Here is a 19830-nt window from a genome sequence, read left to right on the forward strand (position 1 = left end):
ATCAGAAAACCATTGCTCTTTCAGAGGCGATCACTTGGCTCTAGACTAGGCCCCATTTTTAGTCAATTCTCTTGGAACAGGGACATCTGATGATATTGAGAAACTCAAAGCAAAATCATAGTATCTTACCTTTTAGAAAGACATGATTATTTGATGGAAGGTACGGAGATGCTAAGCATTTTACATGTAATTTTACATATGTGGGTTGAGCACCTATTATATGCAAGACAACATGCTAAATGCCATGTGTGGCAGAGTTTAAGCAGAGCTTATATGCATACTCACTAAAGAAGGTAGTTAATAAAATAAACAACTTGAAATTTATTTATTAGAAAACTTTTAATGATAAAATGAGATGTTCTACCATAATCCAATCTTTCCATTTTTTTCCATATCACATTTGAATTTCCACACAATGGAATTCTATGAATATTTTCATTTTATAGCTTCTGTCCAGATTTAATATACTGTTTTGAACTAGCACATAATTGAGGCTCAGGATTTTATTTAGGATAAGAAACATTTTCCTTCATAACAAAAATATAAGCAAAGTTTTTATTTATAATTCAGAATAGTCATTATTTTGAAAGGAGAACTATAAACAGCAGGCAGGAAAAACCACTTTGTGAAAAATACATTAAATATTTAGCATCTTTCTGTCTCACATAAAATGGAGAGCCCAGGAAAAATAATGCTGTTTGGATCCTAAAAATGTTTAAAAACTACAGGGAGAAATATTTGTTGACATATGTTATATATACCTTTGGGGTTCATGTTCTCAAGATCAAGCTCATCTTTCTGGCTCCTCAAGATTTAATTTATGTTAAAGTTGTGTGCCTCCTTCCACAAGGATCCCATGGCACTTTGTACATGAAATTATGTACAAACCATCATTATTTGTCTGTGTCTGACTTCTGAGCCAAAATACAAATTTTATTAAGTAGAAATATTATTATTCAGTCCAGTTTAATACCTAGTATGTAGTGACCACTTAATACATATTTATTGAATTTGATATAGAAAAAAGGAAAGGAAATTTTCTATTATATTGGGTTGGCCAAGAAGTTCATTTGTGTTTTTTTCCATAAGATAGTTCTAGTAGCACTTAGCTGTCTTTAACTTCATTCAAAACAATTTTGTTAAATTACATTGTGACAGCTGTCATATCAACATGCATTTATAAAATTATCAACATGCATTTACAAAATTATCAAAATTATCAGTATTTTTGTGTAGCCATTTTAATATTGAAGATGGAAGAAAATACACAACCTTTTCAGCATATTAGGCTGTATATTTCAAGAAAGGTAAAAACGCAACTGGAACGCAAATAAAAAATTTGTGCAGTGTACGGAGAAGGTGCTATAACTGATCGAATGTGTCAAAAGTGGTTTGCAAAGTTTCATGCGGGAGATTTCTCACTGGACAATGCTCTAAAGTGAGGTAGACCAGTTGAAGTTGATAGCGATCAAATTGACACATTAATTGAGAATAATCAACATTATACTACACAGGAGGTAGCCGAAATACTCAAAATATCCAAATCAATAAAGCTATGGTGAAAATGAAAAACGTGTCTTTCATTTTACAGAAAAAACTAAATGGACTTTTTGGCCAACCCAATATTTACATCCTACATCAAATGTAGCTGTAGAAGAAAAACAACTGGTTGACAGACAAATAAAAATTTATTTAAATTAAAAATATAGTTGTTTTTTAACTTATCTAGATACCATCTAGTTGTCATTGTCGTCGTCGTCGTCTTCTTCTTCTTTTTCTTCTTCTTCTTCTTCTTCATCTTCTTCTTTTTAATGAAATGTTAAGTTAGTGAATAACCTTGGTGCTTGTGGCTATTTCCACATGTTTATTCCACAAACTATAAAAACTACAAAAGAAGATTGTGAGACGTGGAGCCCAGCAGCAATTCACAATGTATAAGGGTCAGTGACAATATTTTCATCTCCATGGATGTGTTTGAGAATGAACTCAAAGAATTTCAAAAAAATGTCCAGACCTTCTTAAACTCCCTGGTAATGCAGTCAAGGAGAAAGTTTCAAAGTGTTCAGGAAAGGCTCAAGGGAAGTGGAAGAACCCTGGGCAAAGTCTTTATAACGAATAACTGAAAAGCTGCCTTAAGGTATAAGACATCTGTGAATTTTTTCATCATTATTTATTTTGTTGAATACAGTCTTTTATAAATTTTGTTATTCTCAGTCCATGAGTCACATCTGCATATACTAATTTTCTTAATTGTTCCTGAATTTTGTGAAGCTGACCCTGCTTCCTCACTGCATAATGCAAGTCTTGAGGATAATGAGCCATGAATAGTGAGTGTCAAAGTTATGCAAGCTTTCATTTCTCACACAGTCATTTTCAGTTTGGGCTGACAGAATTGTTAACATTTTTAAATGTTAATGAAATCACCAAAAGCAGCTTTTCCAGCCTAGCCTTTTAGACTAGAAAAATCATTTCTCATGGCAGACTACACAGACGTAATTACAGGTATCAAGGATTTTATTCTTCCTGGGTCTCCACATGCCAGAGCAAACATCAACACAACTAAATAGAGACAAAACCACTTGGCGGGCATGGGGGGCGTCAAATTCATAGCTCAACCTTTAACAATTTATTTGCATGTTGCTTGATTAAATATGAACTATGTGAAGCAATGAAATCTAATCAGTTATTTGATAATGACCCCATAAATACCTATGCGTGGATGTTTTTGTGCAGCTGGTGACTATTTGTTGAACTAGGTGAGGCAGACAGACTGAGGATTTGCATACTGCCATTTTGGAGTTGAGAGCCTAGTGAATGAGGTTGCAAAGTAAGTGGTTATAAAACACAGGGATATGTGATTCTTAAAATAGAGTTATATTCAGATACACAGAGGAGGAAATAATGAACTCTCCTTTGAGATTTGGTGATAAGAGAGAAACATTGGAACTGGATCTTGATAAATAAATAGGAGTTTTCTGGTTTGGAGCTAATTCACAGGCAATGCAAATTCACTAAGACCTTAGGGAGAATTTGAGTACAGTTGGAGTATACACTGCATATGAAGAGGATTTGACGTGATTCTGGAAAAGTAGTTAATTTGATAGCATGCCACACGGGGCTTTTATGCCGAGCTAAGGAGTTTGCATTTTATATACACATTGAATATCACTGGAATGGCAGAACATTAGCCATGACATATTATAAAATCATAATCCTGTAACAAATTAATTGAATACAATAATACAGCATAAAAGCCTTGCAAGTAATTTTTTAAAACTATTAGAATTTAAATGTTTTTATTTCAAAAATTGATTTTAACCTTGCCTGTATTTACTCCTTTATTGCATTCTAAACACCAGACTCTGGTGAAAATGAATAGGAGTTTGGGGACTTACCTGCTGATTCTAGGGTTAGGATTTGCCCATGTTTATCTATCTGAAGGCCTTGGGTGCTAATGAATCTGTTATTCCTGGAGAAAGATCTCCCTGGGGCCTGTTCAAAGGCAATTTATCCTCTAAGACGTCTGAGAGTCTCCACACTGATATGCCCTTTGTTTCCTTTGGCCTAAGAAGTCACTGATCCTTTGGCTAATTCATCATAGTCCTGATAGTTATTCTAGCTTCTAAGTAGGATATGGAATCTTGCCTTTCTTCTTTGAACAGCTTCTGCAGTTCAGTCCTGTATCCAGTAGGCAGTGATTAATTCATTTATTTATTCACAAACATTTGTTGAAGCTGCAGATATTAGGCTAGGCCCCAGCTCATGCTGGTGACATAAAGAATAGAAGACAGAGGCTCTGCTCTCAGGAAGCTTACAACCCTCTTTTTCTATCCTCCAACCAGGAGAGGATATGCTCCTCTTATTACCTATATTTTTTATCTATTTTCTTTGACCTAGCTGTTTGGTTATGATTCTCATTGGGACAACACCCATTCTACTAGTGATTACCCTTCTCCATTAGGGGACATTGTTAGGCCTCCTCCTCAGTTGTCCTTGAAAAATGGTCCAACATACTGGAGACTCTTTCCCCTCTAAGCCATGTTCGTTTTTATGCTTATATGGTCAAGCAATACCAAGATTCACTGGCCTTTCATTAATAGTAAAGGTTGCTGTGTTTATTGATTCTGCATATAATATTCCGAACCTATTATGTGTCAGATATTCTGAGGCACAAGGAAGCGTCGGGACTCGGGGGAAGAAAACTAAAACAAACATCCATTCAGAAATTCCAAGGTATAAATTAATAATGGTCCCTATTTCATTCCTGGATATTAGAAGAGTTCCAGAAGAACCTGAAGGTGCATGATATAATTCTAATTTTGGATATTTCCATCCACCTTTACAATAATTTGCTGGCATTGTGACCTTGGCAAAATTTTTGATTCTCTGTGAAACTTTAATTTCCTGAACTATAAGAATTCCTACTTTGAAATTTAAGTGATATGCCTAAGGTCATTCAGCGAGTACATTATAAAGGGAGATTTAAATCAGTACATCTGAATCTAAGTTCCAGGCTCTTCCAGAATTTATATAAATTTACCTTAATTGGGATCTCATTTTTTTAAACATTATTTCAGCCAAAAGTTATATAAATCGGGAAGAATGATTACCCACATATAGACATTTTTGGCCTAAGCAACACTATCGAGCCAAACTAGTTAGCCTGTATGTTCAACAGGTACTGTCGCATTGAACATGGAAGCCAGGGGTTGAGTGCTGGTAACACTGGTTCCTTGGATCCCTAAGGAGAGCCCACTACTGCAGGATGACCTATTCTGTCCAGCTTTTATCCTATATTAGCTTCTCTACTAGAGCTACCAAGGAGTCAGTACCTCTAGAAAACCCAAGTGTTGGTGTCGTGAATCTTAGGGACCAAAACAAGGTCTATGTTTTCAGATATTTTCAACAGGAACCCCTGTCACTGGAATAATTTGGCTGAAATCCTTTGGAATTGTCCCTTCCTTCTGTGTCACTTAAGGCATGTCAAGAGCTGAGTCTGAAATTTTCTCTAATTCATCAGGGCCTCAGATAAAGAGCAGTGAAAAATATGTATCTCCTCAAGACTCTCTTTTGTGAATGCAGCTTAAATTTGCTTAATCTAACATCCAGAAGGTATTAAAATGTGGAGTTTTTCCAAATTAGGAGAGCTTTCAAGCTTTTATTTGCCTGAGAGGTAACTGTGTTCTCTGTTGACTTTTTTACTTTGTATGCATCTACTATAAAATTTGGAACTATATCAAAAAGAAGTAAGAAGATATAGAGTGCAATACTATAGCTTTACTCTGAATTCCAGATCTGTCCCTTGGGGACGCTTCAACCTTCAGACCCTGTAAACTCTTTGGATGGATGCTTGACTAGTAAATAGTGCGTAATGTTCCATTGCCAGGACTATGATATGAGAAGAGATATCAACACCTAGACTAGTGCTGGCGCCAGATCTAGGGAGCTAGAATGAATTAAGTTGGAATATTAAACAAAGCAACCAGGAGCCGTCCAAGGGGTGAGATCATAATGGTGTGGAAGAGTCAAGGTTCATACCAAAAAGCAAAGGGAAAGGAAAACAACCTAAGAGTGGGGAACAAATCTAACTACTATGTGTGAGAAAAACAGAAAAAAGTGTCAGCTTGCCAGTTGTGCCACATGAAAGCAGGGAAAAGAGAATGCTGTATCCATATGTCAGATCTCTTGACATAGTAACCCCCTCACATGCATCAATAGTAACACAGCCCAAAATTTATATTCAACTATGACCCAATCACATAGATTAGTATTTTCCTCCTTTTGGGAAAAAAGCCAAGGAAAACTGGAGCTCTCCTACCCTTCCCTTCGTCTCACTTGTAAGTAACTGAATTTTGCAGATATTAGCAAAACATAGATCCAAGTGATTCATATGTATGTACATATGTACATTTAATATGTTATTAAATTGCTCTTTTCCATTAACTGATAAAAATCTATTTTGAAAGATGAGCTTTGTAAGTTACTTTAAAAGATGACACAATCAATAATTACAATGGGAGGGGTGGGTGGCGTTGCTGTAAAGATTGAAACTGAGCAATTTCTAATTCCTATTAAATTCCTTGTCATCAGAGAGGTTTCCCAGTGAACTCATGTCTATTATTGATACTACCCATTCATTATTCAGGGAGAAATGAATTGGAATTTTAATGTTTGGAACAATCTATAAATTGCAAATGCAAATACTTCCTGGCTGGCAGAGCCCTGTTCTTCTGGCAAAGTGATGTCTGATTTGTGCAGAAGACATGCGGTTAGTTGCATTTACCCCACACACATTACTGAGAAGTTACTCTGATCAGGCACTGCATGCTACCTGAGATCCAAAGACAACTCAGTGAGGTCAAAGCTTAGATGAATTTCTCTTTCAGCTTTACAGCCTGCATTATTAGGAAACAGGGCAGTGGGAAAGGGAGGGTGTGCTCGTTCCTGAAAGCAACTCTGTGGAAGAAGCTACTCACCGAATGTATAGAATGTCAAAATCCATGCCTTGGAGGATTTAACAGTCTAAAAAGTCAAAGACGAATTTAATCAGCTGCCAAATACTGATATGCTTGAGTATTAAGGAGGACTCAAGAAGACAGCTGAGTCATTTTATACTTAGCTCAAGAAAACATCTACAGTTAATGTTTAATTTGGAGACCTGTCCCATGTATGGAGAACAAAATCAAAGCAATGTCCTCTGACAGAATTGGACCATCCCTAAGCTCTGTGGCTAAGAAGGCAAATTCATGTTATCATAAAAATTCATATTATCAGTAAAAGATGCCATGTAGGAAAAAATGAACTAGTAACAACTTGCCGTGCAAATAGACAAAAGTTCTCCCAGACCATGAAAAAAGGAAAGATGGCAAAGGGGACATTGAAGAAATAAAAAGGAAATAAATAGATGGATTTCAGAGCGTAATGAGAAGGAGCCTAGCATGGCACCAACAAAAAATACTTAGCTAGAAATAGTCAGTAGCTGATTTAAGACAAGATCTCTTCCTAACAAATGAAATATTGTCATTTCCATTGTACAAAGTCCATGAAAGGCAAGAGAAGGAGGGAGAGGAAGAAAGAAGAGCATAAAATTCAGGGAAATAAAATAAGAGCAAGAACATTAAAGGAATAATGAGATAACTACAGATTAACCCACATGCCAGAAACTGGGAGAATACTGGAGGAAGGGGAAGTAATCTTCAGCCTTAGGAAGAAACACAACATGAGAATGATACAGGGAATTAGAAAGATTAGGGAAAAGTCCTGAAGAATTAAGAAAAATGATGGATTAAAATACAAACAATATAAATTGCTAATAATTCAGTCAATTGGATGTCTATGGAGTTGTCAAAGATCAGAACTGGGTGTTAAGTTTTCTGAAAGACATGAGACTATCCAAGAGAGATTAGTTTGGGGCTCCCCAATGATAAAGAATAGAAAGCAACAATGAAAGTGTGAGCATATGACAAATACAATAGGAGAACTGTGGAGAATTTGATTGGAAGATTTGTTATATGATTGATGATTGTAGACATGAGTCACATGATGAAAAGATTGGATTTTTTTGAACATCTACTGATCTCTTCCCAACTCTCCTTTTGTCTTCCTGGAAAAAGAAGAATGGGAGACTTTATGAATATGCCTTTGTTTCATACTGAAATGGCTTTATTGAGCTTTTCCACTATAGCCAATAGATCTGGGGTTAAATTAGGTGTGACCAAGAAATACATATTTAGATTCAGGACCTACGAGCAAGTAAACCTGACAAGAATTATGTGGTGCTGGGGGAGGTGGGGGAGAGTTAGGGAAAATGTCACTAACAACAATATAGCCAAAGATTTCTAATAGGCAAAAGCAAAAAAAAAAAAATTCACACAATTAAGTTCTCACAGGCTAAAAAATTTTATAGAGCTTTATGAAAGATGAATAAATCTTTTATTCCTCAGAGGGAAAACATTAAAAATGATGAGATGATCATGGGAAAAGAAAATCAGCTCATTTTTCAAGATATAAGAGAATGAGAATACAAATTTTTTAATGACACAAAGAAAGTCCCCAAAGGGAAAAATAAATTTTAAGGCTTTATGGAACAAAATAGATATTCCCATGTACAGATATGATTAATGGAAGGCAACGATATGGGGAAAGAACAAAGATAAGAGGGCAATTTAGTAAGAAATAAAAAAACAAATGAGAGAAGCAGATATACAAAGAGGCAAGTTGGTGAGTAGAAAAGATTAAAGTAGAAATAAATATATGACCTAAGAACAACTGAGCATGGAAGAAGACACATGAAGGTGATGATACATTTAAAGACACAAAGATGGATTCACATGTCTACAAAATGAACACTGGAACCAATGTAATTATTATAAAACGAGTTCAAAAGCAATAAAAGATACAAATGTATAATAAATATAAAAACATAATATTTGTAAAACTCTGTATGCTAAATAAAATGGGAGAAAAATCAGGTGGCAACAGCCTTAAAATCTTTTAAGAACATGATGTTGCTAGTCGCAGATTTATTTATTTAAAGTTAAATAAAATTTAACTTTAATAAATTGTAGTAAATTTAGAGTTAGGAAGAGACCATAGACATTAAGATATTAGTAAACTTTAGTAAAACTTTAACTAGAGTAAATTTAGGAACTTTAGTAAATTTTGGCAAGTAAAAGTAGGCCCTGACTGGGTAGCTTGGTTGGTTAGAGCATCATCCCGATACACCAAGGTTGTGGCCTTGATCCCCGGTCAGGGCACATAAAGAATCACCAGTGAAAGCATCGTAAGTGAAACAATAAATCCATGTTTCTCTCTCTCTCTCTCTCTCTCTCTCTCTCTCTCTCTCTCACTCTCTCTCTCAAATCAATACATAAATTCTTTTTAAATGATAATAGTGTGTAAATAGTATAATTAATCAGATAAATGAAGACAAACACTGCAGTTAATGTCCTATCCTTAAAGAAGAATATATGAATACAAACAGGTCCTCATCCAAAGAATCTAGAAGAGAGAGAAGTGGGAGGAGACCTAGGAAGAAAGGATTAAGACAAAAAAAAAAAAAAACAAGATTAATTGAGGAGAAATCCTTAAATCAATACAAATGGCATATGCGGTTCTAATTCATAGAAAAATATTTGCCAAAATTGACTCAGAGAAATGGAAAGCTTAATAGAAAAGACTGAAAAAGGTAATTAAAAAATTACAATTTTTTTAAAGTGCCAGGTCCAGATAGTCTTACAACTGACTCCTGCATATTCAGAAGGAAAACAGAATGCTAAACATTTTAGTTGAGATTGATCTAAAATATTTCTTATGAAATATTCTCTGCTTTCTATACTTTTAAGAGTACCTTTGTTTCCACTTTGAAAATACTACAATAAAACTTCCCTCAAGTGAATTATATGAGGAGGTATAATGAGATCTGTAATTTACATTCTAATTGACAAAAACTGAGTTCAGGCAATCAGTACAGAACTCCCACAAACGCTCTTGTTCACATCCACCCATCTGATTGCCTCTGGGCCTCATATTCTCCCTGTCTTCTCTGTACCCAGGCTCTGCTCTTGTCACAGCAAGGGGTATCACCTCCACTTGCACCTCAGTGCACAGTCTTTTTGCCCCTCAAGGACATTGTCTTAGGAATTCTTTTTCTTCTCTCCTAGATCAACAATTTTTCTAATTTTACTGGATCATTTTCATCAGCATAAAAATCCGTCCTTTTATATATGTTATACACATATGTGGAGGGCCCCCCAAGGAGGGAACTTATTTATAAAAAATTGTGAATTTATTCTTACATGTTTAAACTTCAGTCATCTTCAAAGCACTCTCCACTTGATGCAATACAGCTATGAAAACCTTTTTTCCGCTGCTCAAAACGGTTTTTAAACTCGTCAATTTTGATGCCTTTTAGTGCTTCTGCTATTTTTTGTTTCACCTCTTCCTTGTCAGCAAAATGTTTCCCTGTGAGGACATTTTTCTTCCCAGGGTAACAAAAAAATCTCTCAGGGAAAGGTCAGGTGAATAGGGAAGGTGGGGTAAGGGGGTCATGCCAGTTTGGGTCAAACACGTGGGTCAAAATGGCTGAACACTCAACACAGCGTGCGCTTGTAAATTGCCCATCGTGAAATGGGCAAACACATTGAAAGAGCCTTCAAAACAAATTCACTGAAGCTGAGTGCACTGTCTCACAACAACGCCAACTGGTACACTGATACAGATGGGTTCATAGAACACTCACCTAGTAGAGGATTTAGAAGATAATTTCAGGGTTTTGGGAGGGTCCTCCCTTGTACATAAATGTTTATACACACAAACATATACTTGATTTTTCTCCTCCACCACAATTTTATCTTTCTCCTTCTCTTTACAGCATAACCAGTGTTCTCTACTTTATCTATTCCCATTCTCCCTTGAAGCATTAGGTTCCAACACTTTACTGAAATTACTCCAGTGAAGTCACCGGTGGCCTACATTTCTAAAGCCAGTAGTCAGTTCTCAGCTGTCATTGCATTTGATGGATTAGACATATATGACACAGTTGATCACTGTCTCCTCTTAGACAAAACTTGTTTACCTGGCTTTTAGAACACAACACAGCCTGCTTTTCTCCTACTTTTCTTTATCTGATTACTTCTCAGGGGTTTTTTGGTAGTTCTCCCTCACCTGCACCACCTGCAAATGTTGGCGTGCCCTGGTCTTATTCCATGACTCCTCTCTACAATTACATTGTGATCTCACTGGTCTCCTTAAATATAGCATGTATGGAGCGATGGCTCCCAAATTTGTACCTCTTGTCCAGATGTCCTTCCTGAACTCCAGACAATCTCCAACTACCAACTTGGCATCTCTATTTGGATGTCTGTAATTTATCTCAAATTTAAGATTAGCAAAATTGAATTCCTGGTATTTCTCACCCACTTCAAACCTGATTTTCCTATAGTTTTCTTTATCTCAATTAATGGCAACTCCATCTTTCCAATTGCTCAGGGTAAAAACTTTGTATCATTCTTGTATCTCTTTTTCTTAGAAACCATATCTGAGCCAGCAGCAAATCCCATCAGTTTCAGCTTTGACATATATCCAGATCCTACTAAATCTTCACCTTCACTGCTACCATCTCAGTCCAAACCACCATCACCCTTTGTTTGGGAGTTAGAAACAACTTTCTACTGGTCTTTTTACTGGTCTTTCTGGTTATGCTCTTGTCTTTAGTCCATTCTCAACACTGTGCTGTGACGATCCTGTTAGAATGTTAAGTCCTATCATATCGCTTCTCTGCTCAAAACCCATCGATGGCCTTCCATCTTATGAAGAAACAGGAAAAGTCCTTACAAAATCCTATCTTCCCAATTCCCATTCCCTGTAAATTTTCTTTGACCTCATTTTCAATTCCCCTGTCCTTCACTCCCGTAGCTGCTCCGCAAGTGTACCAGACACAATCCAGCTTCAAGGACACTGGAGTTTTTCTCCTTATATTGGAAATGCCCTTTACTCAGATATCCTCCTGGTCCAAAAAGGGATTAAAGCCCTGGCCGGGTGGCTAATTGGAGCATCACCCCATACACCGAGGGGTTGCTGGTTCTATTCCTGCTCAGGGCACATACCTAGGTTGAGGGTTTGATCCCTGGTCGGGGAGTGTGAAGGAGGCAGCTCTCTCTGTTTCTTTCTCTCTGAAATCAATGGGTGTATCCTCCAGTAAGAATTTTTTTTTAAGTTATTAAAGATAAAAAATAAATTCCCTTTCTCCAGCCCTTTACTCAATTACCACTTTCTCAGAAAGGCCTTTTATAGCCTCCCTAATCTAAAATCTCCCCTGACTACCACAAATCCTGACACATCTTATCTCCTAATTATGCTTTATTTCTCCTCCCTTGCACTTAGCAGTATCTATCATCCCATACATATTACATATTTATAATATTTATTCCATCTCCTTCAATAGAATGTAAGTTGCATAGATTTTTGTCTGTTTTCACTACTACATCCGCCAACACTTAGAACAAGGCCTGGCACATAGTGTTATTAAGTGAGTAAATGATTGAATGGGACATGTGTTGGTCTGTTAACATCTCTGTTCATTTGTTTAATTAATAAGAAAATCCTTTAATTAGTACATCAAGCATTGTGTGCAAATGCGGCTTTAAAATATACCTTAAATATATGAAACACTGATCTTGTTTACACTGTGAGCTGTTGCAAAAACATTTTTTATGCAAAGTGGAAAGTTTATCTCAGCTCCTATACAAATCAATACCTATTCTTAATTTGTGCCACAATCGGGCATTTTTACTAAAGTCATAAGTTATCCCACTGTAAATTAATTAATGAGCTTCATTCTTTTGAACAGAGTGGTACCTTAGGAGGTTCACTAATTTTAAAAAAAGAATTGTATACCTGAACTTCTTTGTTCCTCACTCACCATGTTCAAGGTGCAGTGCTAAACTAGGTTCTCACTCACAGAGTGAGATTCAAGCCCTCATCATACCATGACAAAGCTACTGTAATATTCTTCGAAGCTGTCATCTGGTCTCTTCCTAAACCTACGTTTCTTCTCAGACCAGTATTGCTAATGCAGATTTCTGGTTATATCATTTATTGTGCTCAAAAATGTTCCAAGCTCCAATCAGCTTGTTGTACTTACCACCTCCTTACTGTTCCTTACAATGCTCCTGGATCTGGAAGGTTTATTCAAAATTCATATCTAGGCTGGAGTAACACTGTGATCAGCATGGGATACAGTGTTATTATTGGTTCTGGAACACAAGTTCTAAATTTCTATTTGTAAAAATGAAGATTTTTTTCCCTTTTTTTATACCCACATTGTTTCATGGACTCACACAGAGTTCATATTCGCCTGAATATTCCAGAGCTTATTTATGTGACCTTCCATCAAGCTGAGTTTCACATGTTCTTAGTGTGGTTTGTGAGCTAAATGCAACGCTGTGCATCTGGTCATCTTAAAATTACTACTTTTCTTCTTGAAACTGTGTGTCTCCTGATTATGCCATCTTCTCTCTGTTGCTGCTGCTATTATAGTAGCCCTCATTGCCTGAAGCCCCTTTGAAACAAGCAGAGAGAAGGGAAGAGAGGAAGCAAGCAGGGGGAAGGGCGTTATACCTCACATCTGAAACTATGCCCAGCCCCCTCTTCTTCTAAACCATTTCCTGTATAGCTAGGGAGAAAAAAAAATCTTTCCAAAATCAAATCTGATGATCGTGTCCTTCCCTCGGTAAAATTTCCTCAGTGGCACACCCTTCCTTTCATGATGGTGTCAACCCTTTTGTAATTCATTTCCTACCCCCCTGTCCAGCCTTACTCCTCTCTGCTCCCACGGCTTGCCGTCTCGGTCTCAGCCTTTCGCACACACATCTCCTTGGATTGACAGCATCAGTCCCCAGCTTTTCTTTCTGGCCAACTGGAGTTCCTTCTTCAAGACTCAGCTCTGGTACTTCTTCCTCTAAGAAGCCTTCCTGGTCACTCTTAAGAGTAAAATGTGTAGGTGCCCTGCTCTCTCTTCCAGTGCTATGATGCGCATACACTAGTTTAGAATTGCCTGTTCACTCTGCTTTCTCGCCATTCCTATGCTTTGATCCATTTGTGAACAAATGTGTCTTTCATCTCTGTAACTTTAGTGCTAAGAACAGCGCCTGGTGTTGGTATGTTTATCTTGCCAATAAAATTATTCATAATTTTTTTTCTTGTTCACCCTAGGAGAGACATGAGCAAGATCAAAATGGACATGGTAGGATTTGACTCATACAGAATTAGGATTTCAGTCTTTTAATTGACATAGTGATCATTGAAACTTTGCCTCACATTGTCATTAAAAGACAGTGTGAGGTGTGACTCTGAAAGCTATCAACGAGATCATTTCAATTTACCCTCACCATAACACTGAAAATAAAAGAGATAGAAATAATCTGTCATAAGTGGGGATTCTCTGAGACCCAGTTTCTTGGTGCCAATTACACAGTGAAACAAGCACTACAGTCTGGGAACACTGAAGACCTCTAGATCCTGATTGATTTGCCTTTCTGTGACAAATGAATGCCTCGAAGACAACTGAGCACTTAGTCATGGCCACCTTGAATGCTAACAATAGGAGGAGGAATTGTTTTACTGCCATGAGAGAGTTACATAATTTCTGAAGGATTTCTGATGACTTCCAGTGCGTTCTTTTCTGAGATAATTTAAGTATATATTTATTCATTGATAGTCTGTCAAGGGTCCATCCAGTTAAAAACCTGTAATCAGTAAGTCCCAATATTCTTAAAATAATGAAGGACCCCTCTTTCTACAACTTTAACTTTACTTTCCCAATCACTGAATTAACCAAATGAAATTAACCTATTTACCATTTTATTCCCTAGGCTATGTCAGCAATTGCGCATGTGCGTTTTGTGTGTTTTTGAACAAATCTAAAAGTAGATTGTTCATCAGAAACACAATTGTAGTCACCCTTTCCTTGTAGTACGTAGGTAATTATCAATTGATTAATCTGTATATTTTAATGACTTGGATCCCTACTTCTCTAAAGATGCAGAAGGCTGTTTTAAAGTCTAAAATAACTGAGACTTCATTATTGTTGCAAAATCGAACTCATTTTATGTGGTTGAACCCCACTGGGGAGTGCTAACATGAATAACTACCATTACACACAAATCTACCAAAATGAGTAGTTTCATTACATTTAGTGATGTTAACATCTTCAAATGTGAATTACATTTATATCACTAATGAAGATTAGTACATTCTTCAGACTTTCTGATTTTTCTATCTCCCTTCCGGGGCAGCATAACTTCTTACTCTTTGTATTTGCACTTGTGATTACTGGATAATGTTTGTGGCAGGCGATGGATGAATATGTTTTGCTGAAAGCCTAGGTTTGTATTATCTATTCCTAAAAAAAAAAAAAAAAACTTTCTATGGCACATTCTACATTTCAATTTAATTCCTTTCCATTTTAAATGTGTTTTGAGTAACTTCCATGAGTTTATCATAATACAATATTTTGTGTCTCCAACTAGAAAAATTATAATAAAAGACAGGAAAACGACCTGGGGGCAGCCTTAATTGAAATAACTTGAATGACACTAAAAAATGCTCCCATATTTGGAATATTTGTTTTATGCGAGAAGGTGTGGTATGTGCTTTAAGTGCATTATTTCCAATCCTTCTAGTGGAGCAAGTATTATCTTTCCCATTTTGCTGATTACGAAACTGAAGGCTAGAGTTCAGTAAGTTGTCCAAGGACAATGCTAACAGGTTGATTTATTGCTGATTGCCATTCTGATCTGTGTGTAGCTATATCATTGTGGTTTTAATTTACATTTCTCTGATGATTAGTGATGTTGAGCATCTTTTCATATATGTATTGGCTATATGTATGTTCTCTTTGGAGAAATGTCTATTCAGGTCCTTTGCACTGAATTTTTAAATTGGATGTTTTGGGTTTGTTTTTCTTTTAATTAGTGTTGAGTTTTATAAATTTTTATAAATTTTGGATATTAATGCCTTATCAGATGCATTGATGAATACGTTGTCCCATACCATGGGTTGTCTTTTTTATTTTGTTCATGGTTTCCTTTGCTGTGCAAAAACCTTTTAGTTTTATGTAGTCCCATTTGTTTATTTTTCTTTCTTTCCCTTGCCTGAGGCAGTATATCACATAAAATATTACTACAAGCAATGTCTGAGATTTTACTGCCTATGATTTTTTCTAGGATTTTTATGGTTTGGGGGCTAACATTTAAGTCTTTAATCCATTTGAATTTATTCTTGTGTGTGGCATAAGAAGGTGGTCTAGTTTCATTTTTCTACACATATCTGTCCAATTTTCCCAACACCATCTGTTGAATAAATTATCTTTAGCCCACTATATGTGCTTATTTCCTCTGTCAAATATTAATAGACTATAAAGGTGTGGGTTTATTTCTGGGCTCTCTGTTCTATTCCATTGATCTATGTGTCAGTGTTTATGCCAGTACCATGCTGTTTTGATTACTCTGGACTTATAGTTTTATACTAGGTAGCACGATTCCTCCAACTTTGTTCTTCTTTCTCAGACCACTACTGCTATGTGGTTCTTTTGTGGTTCTATATAAACTTTTGAAATATTTCTTCTAGTTCTGTGAAATACAGCATTGGAATCTTAATTGGAATCCCATTGCATCTATAGATTGCTTTGGGTAGCATGCACAATTCAATGATGTTCATTCTTCCCACCCCTAAACATGGTATGTACTTCCACTTATTTGTATTTTCTTCAATTTCTTTATTTATTTATTTATTTTTTAATTTTAATTTATTTTTTCAAATACATTTGTCTCTGTCTAACCCCCACCACTTTCCCTTGCCCCCTCCCTCCTTCCCTCCCTCAGCTCTTCCCCTTTGGTTTTGTCCATGAGTCCTTGCTATATGTTCAGTTTCTTTCTTCAGTGTCTTATAATTTACCAAGTACAGATATTTTACATCCTTGGTTAACTATATTCCTAAGCATTTTATTTTTATTTTTTTTTATTCAATTGTAAATGGGATGTTTTCTCAGTTTCCCTTTCTGATAGTTCACTATTGGTGTGTAAAAATGCAACTGATTTTTGGATATTAATTTTTTATCCTGCTAGTTTGATGAATCCATTTATCAGTTTCAGTAGTTTCTAGGTGGAATCTTTAGGGTTCTCTCCGTACAGTACCATGTCATCTGCAAATAATGACAGTTTTACTTCTTCCTTTCCAATTTGGATGCCTTTAAATTCCTCTTCTTGCCTGATTGCTGTGGCTAGGACTTCCACTACTATGTTGGATAAGAGTGGTGAAAGCAGACACCCCTGCCTTTTCCCCTATCTGAAAGGAGACGCTTGTAGATTTCGCCCATTAAGTAGAATGTTGGCTGTAGGTTTGTTATATATGGCCTGTATTGTATGCAGATATGTTCCCTCTATTCCCAATTTGCTGAGAGTTTTTTTACTGTAAATGGATGCTATGCTACATTTTATCAAATGCTCTTTCTGCATCTTATTGATATGATCATACAATTTTTATCCTTCATTTTGTTTATGTAGTACATCGCATTAATTGATTTGCAGATATTGTGCCAAGCTTGCATCCCAGGAATAAATCCCACTTGATCACAGTGTATGATCTTTTTAATGTATTGCTGTATTCGGTTTGCTAATATTTTTTGAAGATTTTTGCTTCTATGTTTATCAGGGATATTGGCTTAAAATTTTCTTTCTTTGTGGTGCCTTTATCTGGTTTTAGTATTAGGATAATGCTGGCTTGGTAAAATGAGCTTGGGGGGTCTTCCCTCCTCTTGAATTTTCTGGAATACTCCTGGCTGGCTTCTGGCCCGGGGGCCACACTTAGCACAGTTGTCTCTTCCCCATGATTATCAACACATAAATTTTGTTACATAAATTTTGTAAAAAAAATTATGATCACTAATCTACCTGGAATTTCCCTTTGAAATAATCAAAATTCTATTTCAGATAAAAATAAACAATAATATGTGAGCAGACACAAAAAAGGCACCTGTTGTAAGATTCCATTTAGAGGAATAGGTACAAGAACAAAGATAGTATTCAAACACAGGTGTGTCTGATGTCAAACTGTGGCCTTTTATTCTGACACTAGGTCCTAATTAAGAGTGAAATGCCACAAACTTACATGTTAACTCTTATTGTCTCATCTTCCCATACTCAAGAAAGACAAGGGTTCTGACCAAGCATTTTCCTGTTCCATTCATATCAAAATATATACGTTCTGACAGTGCCCTGGTTCACAGGGTTGGGAATCAGTGTAACATTCAGTTGGTAATTTTCCTTCGTGGGACTTCTGGCAGAAGCTCTTCCTAGCGCCAGAGCCAATTGTTTTTCTCTAATGACTTAGGGGGAGGGTAGCCTGAGGGAATCTATTTATCATCTTTTTCTTTGTTCCATGGACGATAGTCTACATACAACTCTAACTGGCCTCATGGGAATAAATATGTTGATTGTTTTCATTCTACCAGGCAAAAACACTGATAACAAGATTTGGCTATTTTCTAGAATCATGAATGCAATTTTTAAGCTATTATAAAAGTATATGCATACTTGCCAAAATTTATTCTTCACACCAAAAACTATTTATTGAGCTGATTGAGTTGCAATCAAATGTGGTGACCAGCAGACATGACACATGTTAAAGATGCTGAGAAACACCATAGCTTGTTAAATATATAATTTACAGCTACCAACAGAAAACAATTACCACCACCATCAAGTAGGAATAGAGAAATTTGGAGTAAGACCAAGAGCCAAGTCTAACCTGGGTGTTTAGAGCCTGAGGATGAGATTTCATTGGCTCAATGAGATAAGACTCTTCTCCTAGAAAGAGACCAGCTTATTAATTCCAGGAAAAAAAAATTATAGGCAGTGCCTTTTTAAAAAGAGTAGAGTTTCTTTTTTCTGTGGCAGAAAAGCAAAATGAACACAGCTGCCTGTCTTTGGCTTCACCTCTCCCTCTTACTTTTTGCCCTTGCTCTTCTTTGCCAGGTTTCTAGCCAACACCACTTTCAGAGGCCTCAGTGGTTCCATCAAAGTAAAAGGTTCCTCCATCATCAGTTCAGACAACAACTTTTTCATCTGGAATCTGCAACATGACCCCATGGGAAAGCCAATGTGGACACGCTTGGGCAGCTGGCAGGAGGGAAATGTGGTCATGGACTACGGAATATGGCCAGAGCAGGCCCAGAGGCACAAAACCCACTTCCAGTACCCAAGTAAGCTACACTTGAGAGTGGTTACCCTGATCGAGCATCCATTTGTCTTCACACGGGAGGTAGATGATGAAGGCTTGTGCCCTGCAGGCCAACTCTGCCTAGACCCCATGACTAATGACTCTTCCACATTGGACAACCTTTTTAGTAGCCTTCATAGCAGTAATGATACAGTGCCCATCAAACTCAAGAAGTGCTGCTATGGATATTGCATTGATCTGCTGGAGAAGCTAGCAGAAGACATGAACTTTGACTTTGACCTCTATATTGTTGGAGATGGAAAGTATGGGGCCTGGAAAAATGGGCACTGGACTGGACTGGTGGGTGATCTTCTGAGTGGGTCAGCCCACATGGCAGTCACTTCCTTCAGCATCAATACTGCACGAAGCCAGGTAATAGATTTTACCAGTCCTTTTTTCTCCACCAGCTTGGGCATCTTAGTAAAGACCCGAGACACAGCAGCTCCCATTGGAGCCTTCATGTGGCCACTCCACTGGACATTGTGGCTAGGGATTTTTGTGGCTTTGCACATCACTGCCATCTTCCTCACTCTGTATGAATGGAAGAGTCCCTTTGGTCTGACTCCCAAGGGGCGGAATAGGAGTAAAGTTTTCTCCTTCTCTTCAGCCTTGAATGTCTGTTATGCCCTCTTGTTTGGTAGAACGGCAGCAATCAAACCCCCAAAATGCTGGACTGGAAGGTTCCTAATGAACCTTTGGGCCATCTTCTGTATGTTTTGCCTTTCTACATACACAGCAAACTTGGCGGCTGTCATGGTGGGTGAGAAGATCTATGAAGAGCTTTCTGGAATACATGACCCTAAGGTAATATTTGATTTTTACTCTAGCTCTCTTTATTGTTTGTTATAATTCCATATATTGTGTCCTGTGCTGTAGTATGTCTATGTTCTTTCATCTAACACAAAATATTCTCTCAGCCCTCTATGGAGACTAGTCCAAAAATCTCTTGCCTTATTGAATTAAATATTTTATTGCTGTATTACATGAAACAAAAATAGTGGCGAGTTTCAGGGGGTGTTTGTTCTAGAGAAAGACTTTCTGGAAGAGATGTCT

The 19830-nt window shown here is 36.9% G+C and overlaps 1 protein-coding gene across 1 annotated transcript in view; it reads left to right on the forward strand.

Annotated features, from left to right (window-relative positions):
• Window positions 1-19830, forward strand: part of GRIN3A (glutamate ionotropic receptor NMDA type subunit 3A) — a 140913-nt gene that overhangs the window by 43444 nt on the left and 77639 nt on the right. Inside the window, exon 3 of the mRNA XM_054584942.1 lies at window positions 18534-19581. Coding sequence (XP_054440917.1) covers window positions 18534-19581 — 1048 coding nt within the window. The remainder of the gene's footprint in view (window positions 1-18533; window positions 19582-19830) is intronic.

This window comes from Pteronotus mesoamericanus, unplaced genomic scaffold, assembly GCF_021234165.1.
Source record: "Pteronotus mesoamericanus isolate MK-2021 breed Mesoamerican mustached bat unplaced genomic scaffold, CSHL_Meso_final contig_78, whole genome shotgun sequence".
In the NCBI taxonomy this organism is placed as follows: Eukaryota; Metazoa; Chordata; class Mammalia; order Chiroptera; family Mormoopidae; genus Pteronotus; species Pteronotus mesoamericanus.